This window comes from Rhamphochromis longiceps, linkage group LG2, assembly GCF_057381845.1.
Source record: "Rhamphochromis longiceps isolate RC_006_pf linkage group LG2, R_longiceps_female_GT1.1, whole genome shotgun sequence".
In the NCBI taxonomy this organism is placed as follows: domain Eukaryota; kingdom Metazoa; phylum Chordata; class Actinopteri; order Cichliformes; family Cichlidae; genus Rhamphochromis; species Rhamphochromis longiceps.
In genome coordinates, this window is record NC_140558.1 from 3753940 (window position 1) to 3765652 (window position 11713).

Consider the following 11713-nt stretch of genomic DNA (forward strand, 5'->3'; position numbering starts at 1 on the left):
ACTGTCACATGGATTGCCATGAGACAACGCCAGCATAGAGGGAAATAAAATGTAGGTTTGCTATAATATTATACTTTCTTTGCACAATTGATAGCAAGATTATTAATTCACGCATATAAGGGACAAAAAACGTTGGGCTGGGCTGTGTGACTGAGACGGAGAGTTGCAGGAAGCAAACAGCTGCACTGCAGATAAAAGTTGAGATAAGTTTTGCTTACACTCATTCTGATCCCCGCAAAAACAAATGTAAGGCATTATAGATCTCTTGTACTGCTTTGGTCAATGAGGGGAGTGCTGATCTTTTTGATTACAGATAGACAACTCAGGCTTTGCTGTTGTTTCAGATGCTCAAACAAAACATAAAAAATGACTAAAACAAAGTTAATCTTTTTAGTGAACAAACCTTCTAATAGGGTATTTACATCTTACATGTGTGCAGTATTGTAGCTACATCTGAAAGCAACTATCCAGTTGAGTTTGTCAGTCACAGCAAATGCAAAGAGGATCTGCTGTTGGGCACAACCAACCTAACTTTGTTTGATTGATCATTATTTATTTAGTTGTGGCTCTCTGCATTTTTTAAGTCTGGATACTAAATTTAAAGCCAAAATCTGTAATTTGGGTATAAGGATGGTTTTGCTTGCATGGTTGGTATGTAAATTATGGAAAGTGTAAGGTCAACTTCAGGGTGTGAGATGAGATATAATAAAATAATAAAAAATATATTATTTTAATAAAAAAAACTGTCAGTTGTTGTTCATTGGTGTTTGAGGGTATGAGGATAATCATAGTCTCCTAAATCTTTGTTCAAATGATTGGTAAAACTATCTGCTCAAGATTTCTGTGGTTATCTTGTGTGGATTGTTCATCATAAACAAACTAAAACACAATTTTGTTTTGAATACAACTGTATTTCCATGTATATATAATTCAGGTTTTCAAATGCAGATTATGTTACTCTTCCTGGAGAATTATCTTTGAAAACAAACAGAACAGCCTATATTCACTGTAAAGGGCTTGTAAAATATTACAGGAAGTGCATTTTCTGTGTTTCAGCCAATCACTGTGATTTCGACTTTCTAAACCTTGATCCTCTTGTGACTAAATCTTCCTTTGAGTGGGAAGACATCAGTTGTGCAAGAGAAGGTTGAGGTACCACAATGATCGGAAGACTGGTTCCTTTGATTCTTCTAAGTACATTGTGTGAGTTTACTTTTTCTGTACTGTGGGATGTAGCATTGTAAATCATATAAGACAAATTGTATAAGGCTCTGTAATATTTTAAACTGCATGATGATTATACATATTTTTAAGTATTTTGTCCTGTCATGTTCTAACTGCTACTGTTGGTTTCTTTTCTTCAGCTTTGATTGAAATGAGAGAGATTCCTCAGCAGATGTCTTTACATGAGGCTAAACTTGGAGATGATGTGAATCTGACATGTGTGAAAAATAATGCAGAGTTTTCTTACTGGTATAAGTTGAATTTTGGATACTTGCTTGAAACAGTTGCTAAAAGAACTTATGGAAGAATATCCCTCAGTGGACAATTTAACAACTCAAGATTCAGTGCCACAAAAGTAGGTCATGTGTATTCTCTTATCATAAGAAATGTAAGCAAAGAAGATGAAGCAACTTACCTCTGTCATGCAGGATCGGTATATGAACCAGAATTTATAAATGGCACAATTTTGGCAGTGAAAGGTAAAGTATATTCATTTTATTGTTTTCTTTCTATATCTGTGTCAAAATCAAACCAAATACAGACATGTATTTTTGTGAATCACACAGATCCTAAAACTCAACTTAAATCTGTAACTGTGAAACAAACTCCAGACATGGAGTCAGTCAAGCTGGGTGATACAATGACTCTGCAGTGTTCGCTCCTCTCCAAGAACGAGAATGACACAGATCAGTGTCCAGATGAAGACAAAGTGCACTGGTTCAAAGGTGGATCAGAATCCCATCCAGGCGTCATTTACCACGGCAGTCTCAGAAATAAAGAGGACGGGAGATGTGACTACAGTCTGTCCAAAACTGTAACAAACTCATCTGATGCTGGGACGTACTACTGTGCCGTGGTGACATGCAGTGAGATCCTGTTTGGTGAAGGAACAAAAGTGGTGACAAGTATGTTTTTAAAGTCTTATTTAAAATATTATTATTTATAGTGATCATTGTTGCCTGTATTTCTGTGAATATATACTGGAAGTCTTCAGATGCTAGTTTCAGGCCTCTAATAAAGCAACTCTACCTAGATCAGCTTGAGGTTCTGACAATTCTAAATACATTATATAAACATATAATGTTCTCAAGGCTTACAGCCCGCAGCCTGTTTGTGTTTGTCATATTGCAGGTGCCATTTTGCTGCCTTTGTTGCCTTTGCTGTCTTTGTTCTTTTTCTGTTCTTTTATGTGAATGTTTTCTACTCATTTCCTGCAGCGTTCTGTGTCACCTAAAGGCCTCTGCATCTTAGCTGTCCATATTGTTATATGCATTTAGTTTAGATGGTTTTATTTTAAGTATGTCAAGCTAGAGGCCACAAACACTTAGGATGCAATACAATCTCAAAATACAACGCTTCATAATAAAATAAAGAATACAGAATACTAGTATTAGTTTTGGTTTTTTGAAAACCCCATCAAAGATCTGTGAAGCCATACTTGGAACAGCTAAATAATAACGTGTTGATGTTCAGTAGAGGGTTGCACTATGAAGCAAGCTGAACATAGCCAGGCCTTCTTTGTGGTAGCTGGATTTGAGAAAACCTAAAATCTAGTCAGAGATAACAGGTATCATGTTCATCTTTTTCTGTTAACCTAGATTTAACCTCTGCACAATTACACAAAGGGGACACAATTAAAAAAACTTGTCCAATCAGAACATTATTAGAGGAATGGGGGGAAAAGGAATGTAGTACTTAACAAATGTAACTGATAATTTTCTTTTACTTGAGCTCTATTAGCTCTAATTGCAGCTATGTAAAAACACCTGGAAGCATTAAGACAAAACATAAAAATAAGTCATATATGTCACACAAGCAGTACTACTTTAACTTCAGTTTCATATGGTGGTGTTATTATGATACGACCTAACAAGTGACATGTGTATAAAATGTTTTCCTTCAGTCGATAATCCTTATTGCTCTTAAAGCTTACTTTCACTAAAAATAATTAGCTAAAATATTGGACTTTCAGCAAAATGAAACTAATATAACCTGCTACAGACAAGATTGTGTTTTTATCGTATGTTACCGTGGTGATAAAGTCAAGTCCAAAGACATCTGCCTTACTGATGCTGAAAACTTTTACTTTCAGCTCAACATAATTCATTATCCATGAACCTTGGATTGCAATACACTCTGTTGTGTAGTTAAAAAAAGTGCAGCTGAGGTTGATGAGAAAAAATATTGTCTGTAGGCAATTTTCCATAAACTACGAGGAGAGAATGATTTTATTTTTTATTGTTATTAACTTGGTAATGAGTAAAATATTAGTAATTAATATAAATCAATAAAAGCCATCTGCATGAAATTTAATTGGGTCTAACAGTGAGTCATGTAGATGTGCGCTATTACACAATTACATAAATGGGATGTAAAGTGTCTGCTGGGATGTTTTCTCGTTCCAGATGAGTTCCCGCTCAGTGCTGTGCTTGTGACGCTGCTGATCTTCTCTGTGCTTGTAAATTTTGGTCTGATTGTCTCCAGAAAAAAGAAGCCAACTTGTGAACAGTCCAAAGGTACAGTGGTGCATCACATTTCCATTACACCACATTTGTGTGTATACACATTAATAGTATAACATTAGTATACAGTAATAGTTACCTTGCTAGTACCGGTTGCCTTTAGAACTGCCTTAATGTTTCACATCAGAAATTCAACACAGCTTTGGACTCAACAAGGCTTTGCTACTGAACTGTAAGTTTCCTTATCTTAGCTGATAGGAGAAAATTACTAACGAATCACATGATAAAGCATTAAGAAATGCTACTAAAACCAGGACATAGCTATGTATTAAACAAAATATCTTAAAATAGAGTTGGTTCTTTGTAGGAAACTGTAACTTGGAACAAAATCTAACAGACACCATGTTGAACTGCAGTCCTGTGCTCTGCACCCAGTAATGCACGGCGTGATACATTTTGGTCAGAATTAGAATTATTATCAACTGCATGGATCGATCAGACCTGCCGTGTGAGTCCTTACATATCTATGTCACCAAACTTTAAGTGGCGACTTTCTGGATGAGTCAAAAACATAGATTACTCAAACGTTAAGCACAAGTGCTTTCAAACTGCTTTCATTAGCATGACAATGACTCCACTTGACCTAAGCAGTCATTTCAGCAGACAGATTTTAATCTAATAGTCTATTTCAGAAGTGGTAAAGCAAGAGTTTAGCAGTATGAATCTTCAGGTACAAGCTCAATAAGGAATTAAAAATGATTTATTGATATGCAGAATTCACTTAAACTATTTGGAGATTGGACTCTGATGCCCCATTGCAGCAGAATGAAACGCTGGTGGTGGAGATGAAGATGGAAAGTTGGCTGGACATGAGAGAGGCAGGGATAGGGAGGAGGTGGGTTTCACAAAGGTGTTTGCAAGGCAGGATGACAGATTAACAGTGAGATTTAATGTGTGCGGAGTGGAGGCTGAATGGCCTGAAGAAGGTGGACAGAAAGATGATTGGACCAGACCAGTGATGTCAGCATTGGAACAATGGTAGTGTGGGAAAGTGGAAGTGATGTAAAGCATAAACTAACCAGCAAATACCCAGGAAGCAAACATAAGTGTGACTACAGAGCTTCCTTATAAGCTTCATTTAGGAAAGACTAAACTCTCAAATGAATGTTTCCATGAATGAAGCTGTTTTTAGAGCAAATGGATGCCCTATGCAGTATTACTATAATCTTGATAATTAGCTTCTTGGATCTGACCTAAAAGGCTTTAAAAATAAATCACTCTTAATGTTTTCTTTTTCTGAACAGGAGGAGAAACCGTCTCCACTCAGCCTCCAATCAATGACCAGGGTAGATCAACTGCAGATCAACTGAGTAATGTGGTACATATTGTAAATACTGCAAAAAACATGATCATAATGTTAGCATCCTACACTGGACAGATGCCATGGGTGGCAAAGTCAATGCAGATTCTTAGGGCTGAAACACACAGCTAGCATTTTCTATGAGAAAACCGAGACATACTGAGATACAGGCAAAACTACAGGGTAGTAATCGACTTTACCTCACATCCTTTCAAAAAGTTGCTAAAAGTAAACTGTGGGAGATTTAGTAAAGTTTAGGCATGAAAAGAGTTTGACTGGGCCTCAGTATCACACTTCACGTTCAACTTCAAACTATGACTATGTTCTGTGTGTTTAATATAAATTGTAAAACTGTTTTAAAATGGTTATTAAATTCCAATTCTGTTTTCTGTCTTCTAATTTCTGTTAATAATCTGCAGGACGGTGAAGAAGTAGGAGTCAACTATGCGGCGCTGGACTTCCCCTCGAGAAAAGCTAAAAAATGGAAGAATAAGTGGGAGCTACCAGATGACAGCATATATTCTGGCATGATAGACTACCAGTAAAATGCTCTCCTCATCAAGAATGAATATTTAACAATTTTCGTGCTGATATATTATTGTTAGTAGCACTGCAAAATAGATTAGGCTAGAGATGGGACATATGTTTTGTAATGCTGGCTATTTAAATCAAAAATATATATGTTAAGATTATGTGGATCTTTATATTATGTACTATCAGATTTGAGTTGAGTAAATCAAACTGAAATAAATATCAATCATAATTTAGTGTTAGTGAATTTTATATTCTCCTTTATGTTTCATGAGACACTTTAAATATACATAAAATTGACATGAACATGACATTCCACAAGAGGATATGCTTTAGATTAAAACCAAGACTTAGCTAGATGGTGTGACAACTTGTAGGGTGTTACTTACAGGATTCTGCAGAATGATGGTGGCAAATGCTGAAGGTTCTCTTTTCAAATTTATTATTGAACCTAAACTGTACCTTGACACTGATTATGAAGTGATACTAAATTTAAGTTTGACGTATCCTTAATAGGGATTGCAGCTTCGATGTAAGATGAAAACCATCCATTCGCTTCCGCTTATCCTTTTTCAGGGGCGCTGGAGCCTATCCCAGCTGTCATAGGGCGAGAGGCAGGGTACACCCTGGACAGGTCGCCAGTCTGTCGCAGGGCCAACACACAGGGGCAGACAACCATTCACACTCACATTCACACCTATTGGCAATTTGGATTATCCAATTAACCTATCCCCACAAGCTGCATGTCTTTGGACAGTGGGAGGAAGCCGAAGTACCCAGAGGGAACCCACGCAAACACGGGGAGAACATGCAAACTCCACACAGAAAGACCCCGGCCTGATGGTGGAATTGAACTCAGAACCTTCTTGCTGTGCAGCAACAGTGCTAACCACCGTGCCACCGTGCTGCCTCATAAGATGAAAACATGACAGCTTATTAAGATAATGTAAAGTTTGTTGTTTCAAAACATAAACAACAATCAGATTCTGCAGACTGATGATTGCTTGGTCCTTATTTAATATTCTGGCAGACTCTGTACCTATTAACCCTTTAGAGCCGGTCGGAGCGGGCACGCTCCGTTTTGCGTAACTATTTTTAAATCCCGGTAGCTCTGCAACCATGTGAGCTAGCGCAATAATTTTTTTGCATATGAAACCAGAGGAGTTGTACTTACATCTTATGCCATCAGCTTGTCCTAGGTCACAGTTTCCTTCCCCATATAGCTTTGCAAAAACTGCATAAAAAGCACTTGCAGCAACAAAAACATAATATTCCAGAAACACGCTTTGCCAATCCGATCAGCTGTTTGTAACACTTCCTACGTTGGAATAGACGTCAGCGCGAACTTTTGCATGTCCGCCATTACCTGCCCGAAACCGGAAGTGACGTCATTTTTGCGGAAATGTAGTTTTTTTTTTTACCATCAGGGCCTCATGAGCCTATACTGGTGTTTTTAAAAGTTATCTTTGACTTTATGACTTTCTGTGTCGTTTCTGGGATGCTTAGGACTCATATTGCACTGCTGGAAATAGTTTATTTTGATGCATATGCTGCTTTTTTGCAAATTTGCATTATAATATTTATATTCGTTTTTCCTGCAGTATATAAAAATTGTTGTATTTCAAAAATAAAACTATGAAGTCACTCAAAATAAATTTCCTGTGGTAGGAAACTTTTTTGTATTTACAGTTTTGAGGGATAAGCCTCTTAAATTTCTCTAACTAGAAATATATGTTAAAAAAGCAAAAACGATTTTCAATTTTTTTGTAGTTTTTTTGCACTTTTTTGCAATTTATGTAATTACTATGCACTTAATGAATACATATTATTAAAATCTGGGCTATAATTGTTGTATTGATGTATAGCAACTTGAAATGCTCCCAAAAATGGCTCCTCAGCATGTAAAAATAGAATATAAGCTCTGGCGGACTTGGTTCTATGGTAGGTCTTAAAGGGTTAACAGATAGTTTGTTAGCACCTAGTGCATGTTGGTTGCAAGGCAAGCAAGCAGATAGCAGTGTGCAAAATGTGCATTTTATCAAACTGTTGATGAAATAACTTACAACACATTTATAAAATGATAATATAAAGAAACACTGAAATGAAGTAACATGTGAATCCCATACACTCGGACTGGCTGAACATTGGAAACCATCATAATATCATGAGTCCAAGGTTTAGGCTCAATGCTAAGAGAACGAGGCTACTCATCTTGTAATTGCAACTGAATATTTCTTGTGTGTTGTTGCTTTCTTCACGGAAATAAATTAATGAGACTGAATTTTAGTCTGACTGCATCAGTTGGCTGAGGTTTTCTAATAGTGGTTTTCTTTGTTTTTTCTCAGTCTGTTTCCCCAGGCATGTCTCCATCTGTTTGGTACCTCTGTGCCTTGCCTCTGTAGTCGGTTATGTCTCTGTTTATTCTCTTTTTGCCTTTGTCAAGTCTGTATGTCTCACGCTGTGTTAGTTTCCTATTTTAGTTTGAAAGTCTCTTGTCCTGCATGTGTTACATTCAGTTTTGCTTCCCCTGTCATTAGTCTGACTTTGTTTATCCGTGCTTTGCTTTTACCAGCTATGTTCCATATTTGTAATTGCCTCATGTGTGTATTTAAGTACTCCGTTTCCCCCTGTTCTTTGTTACGTCATTCAATCAAGGGATGCTGTGTGGCAGGTAGAGAGTGGACCCAAATGCAGAACTTTGCAAACAAACATGAACTCAAAAGGTAGCACTGGCAAACATGACAAAACATAAAGCACAGTTAACTGGAGTAGGCTTACTGAAATGCTAACGCTGACTGATAGAGCGTGTGCAACATGAAGGATATAACGACGGCATGGTAAATGGTAAATGGCCTGTATTTGTATAGCGCTTTACTTAGTCCCTATGGACCCCAAAGCGCTTTACACTCCATTCAGTCATCCACCCATTCACACACACATTCACACACTGGACATGACAAAGATCTGAGGAAACTCAGGATACGCTTAACTAAGAACAAGAAAGTGCAACTCAAAACAGTTGAGTGAAGATCCAGGACAGTGACAGAAGGTGAAATAAGCACATAGATGTGTATTTATTCTGAAAGAACTTATGTGCAAAGTAATTAAACATCCCAACACCAGCCCCAGCCCTTAAAATAAAACTGACCCCCACCCTACCCCCATAGGGACTAAATGTAATCTTCTTCTAAATGTGAAAACCAAGGCAACCATTTTTCACAGATAAAAAACTACTCATGTCACAAGTACAACAAATACTGACAGCACAAATTGCATTAGTGATGAAGCAAATTTATGACAAAGACTGAAACTAACAATACCAAAAAGTCACAAACATAGACTCTGTAAAAGGATGTCAGGTTTATTTTCAAGGACATACTCAATATGTTGATACTTCATCAACATTTAGGAGTAGACACTAGTCTCAGTAAACTCCCTCTTCCTTCTTCCTCTGGTTTTTCGTTCAGAGAAATTCAGTGCAGCGTAGTTTATATCAGCTTCAGTCTGTGTTATAATAAGAATACACAAACATAGTTTAGATTGTGATGAGGAACTCTTTAGACATATGTGAACTGAACAGCTGTAATTTCTCGTACTTACTGATTGGAACAAATTGTCGGTTTGGACTTCTGTCACAGCGCTTTCGTATCCTTAAAATATACATTGTAACAATAAATTATAATAGTGAAATGCACTAAATGTGATATTACCTTGTGAATTTATTGTCACAAAAATCTCACTCATAGACATAGATACATGCATTAAACAAATTCAGATACACAAAGTAAAGGCAGTCACTGTGGGGAAGGAGGTGTCGTACAGATTCATTAACAATTAATTTACCTTATGGTGTTATAGGAAAACTCATTTAAAGATTTTGTTTGTAAAAGGCATGACTCTTTACCTTCAGATAACACTTACCTTTACTTTTCTTACATATGCTTTGTCTGCAGACGAGGAAAACGTTTCCAATGACTGAAATGGCCAAACAGCTTATTAATATTGCCATTTGATTAAACACGAGTTGTGTTGTTCGCTCTACAAAAAAGAACACAAAAATTACATTCTTAAAAGGTCTTATAACTTATCTTGATATTAACATAGTTTAGTATAAATGCCAGCAAATAAAACAAAATCATACCAAGTTCAACTGTAGTTCCGTTTCCCAATAATATCTCCCCACATGTGGCCACAGCGCAGTAGTAAGTCCCAGCATCAGAGGAGCTGACGTTCTTAGAGAAGCGATAAACACATCTATCCTGATGGTCAGATCTTTTCTCACATTGATCAGTTCTATTTCCATCAGTGTAAATGATGTTTGGATGAGATTTATTAGATCCAGCTCTGAACCAGAAAACATTATTAACTCCTGGACACGTCTTGTTCTCAGAATCAGAGAGAACTGAACACTGTAGAGTTGCTGTGTCTCCTGGACGCAGTGGATTTGATTCTATCGGCTGCTGTACAACAATATAGTTTGATGTCCTTTCAGTGTTTCCTGCATAATATAAAATGTATTACAATGACATTCTTCAAAAAATACTCTGAAAGATTAAAAAGTCTGTAAAAGTTGGTCTGTTTATTACCTTTAACTAACAAATATGTCCCACTCCATTCAAGATCACGCCATGCTGTGGTTCCACAATGATAAATTCCCTCATCCTCTTTGATTGTCTCCAGAATAGTCAGTTTGCTAAAATTGTTTGCGTTCTTTGCAGAAAATCTTGATTTCAAAAATGGAGAATAATACACAGGTTCTGTATCTCGATATAGTGTCACAATTAATTTAAGTGTATCCCCAACACTCTGCCTGTACCAGTATACTTTACTGCTGATGTATTTGGATATATCACACTTTAAGGTTGCTGGTTCACCAAGCTGAACCATTTTCACTGGAACCAGAGAATCTGAGTTAAAACAAAATGAAGAAAAACAAAATTTTGTTTTAGACGAATATCTTAAAATTATTATTAACATAATTATTGATAAATCCTGACAAATCTATTCAACGTAAATGACAAATGACAGAAGAAATTAGCACTTACTCCCATGATGAAGAAGAAGTAATATCATCCATAACACCACCATCTTGACACTGCTCCTTCTCGGGGTTTTTCAGTAAGTTAAGTTGGTGAAAGGAGCATGTTGGGTTGGGCCATGAAAGAAATCTGATTGGTTAACACGGAAGAGACTCAAAAGTAAACTTCCTGTCACACTGGTCTCATTTTGAGCTTTTTAAAAACACATCTTCTCTTTTCATCTTCTGTTGCAAGGTTTCACGTTGTTCACTTTTTATGTTTGACTGTCTCTGTTTGATTTTAATTTTAAATCTTAAGCACAGAAACAGCAAATGGCAATTCTGCTCTTGGTTGTCTTGGTTGCGATATGCACTGCAAGAAATACCTCAAATACATCAAACTCTGCACTTCAGAGGAAATTTGAAAGCAGAATGTTTCATTGCTAAGAGGTCATAATATCTTGTTTTTCAGACGACGTGAACAGCAACATGAAACGATGCTGCATGGTTTTACTTCTTCAGAAAACAGAACAAAGGAGTATTTTATTTATTCATATAGGAAACGACCTAGAAGCAGATATTCCACCAAAAGTCACCCACATTAACCACATGTCCAGAATAAGAGCAACATTTTAGTTGTGACTGTCAATGGACTGAAAGTAGTCAAAGTGCAATCAAAGTGCTTTTTTACTGCAAGCCAATTCAATCCATGCAGTCATGCAAACATTCATACAAGCTCTTTTCCCAACACCTAAGCAGCATGATGAACATTTGTGGACACATCCACATTGGGAGAAACCAGAGGGGCAGCATCTTCATGAAAAATACTTCAACATGCAAAATAGATTAGCTGGGGAATGAATGACTAAGCTTTTGATTGGTAGAAGACTCACTTTTTTCCTGAGCCGCTGCCACCCCAATCTGAGGATTCAAAATAAGTATACTTTATTATTTCAAGACAGGGTAGTAATAAGGAAATGATGCACAAAAATACTAAGCATATGTCCCAGCATATATCAAGGCTGAGCACTGGGGGTCGGTGTGCATCTGTGAGCAGACTCACAAGAGACTGAGATGCTTATAAAGCTGACTCTGACTCTCCTCTCACCACTGTGAAAT

General features: G+C 36.9%; 2 protein-coding genes across 2 annotated transcripts; one reads left to right on the top strand and one right to left on the bottom strand.

Moving 5' to 3' along the window:
• Positions 1–1160: 1160 nt before the first annotated feature.
• On the top strand, positions 1161–5591 carry LOC146676778 (uncharacterized). The gene is made up of 6 exons (XM_085415081.1): positions 1161–1203; positions 1365–1703; positions 1791–2129; positions 3630–3740; positions 4991–5064; positions 5466–5591. Exons 1-6 carry the CDS (start codon positions 1161–1163, stop codon positions 5589–5591), a joined length of 1032 nt encoding a protein of 343 aa, XP_085271207.1.
• Positions 5592–8862: 3271 nt separating this feature from the next.
• Positions 8863–10665, bottom strand: LOC146676779 (signal-regulatory protein beta-2-like). Its single transcript, XM_085415093.1, has 6 exons — positions 10623–10665; positions 10164–10484; positions 9719–10075; positions 9499–9615; positions 9178–9227; positions 8863–9081 (listed from the first exon to the last, which is right to left on the bottom strand). The coding sequence occupies exons 1-6, from the start codon at positions 10663–10665 to the stop codon at positions 8983–8985; spliced, it is 987 nt and encodes a 328-aa protein (XP_085271219.1). The 3' UTR covers positions 8863–8982.
• Between the last annotated feature and the right edge of the window lie 1048 nt (positions 10666–11713).

Coding starts and splice junctions, on each gene's coding strand:
- LOC146676778 (XM_085415081.1), top strand. CDS start 1,161: ATGATCGGAAGACTGGTTCCTTTGATTCTTCTAAGTACATTGT. Junction 1,204..1,364: donor GATTCTTCTAAGTACATTGT/GTGAGTTTACTT, acceptor TCTTTTCTTCAG/CTTTGATTGAAATGAGAGAG. Junction 5,065..5,465: donor CAGATCAACTGAGTAATGTG/GTACATATTGTA, acceptor AATAATCTGCAG/GACGGTGAAGAAGTAGGAGT.
- LOC146676779 (XM_085415093.1), bottom strand. CDS start 10,665: ATGGTGGTGTTATGGATGATATTACTTCTTCTTCATCATGGGA. Junction 10,485..10,622: donor ACTTCTTCTTCATCATGGGA/GTAAGTGCTAAT, acceptor GTTTTAACTCAG/ATTCTCTGGTTCCAGTGAAA. Junction 9,082..9,177: donor CCGACAATTTGTTCCAATCA/GTAAGTACGAGA, acceptor ATTATAACACAG/ACTGAAGCTGATATAAACTA.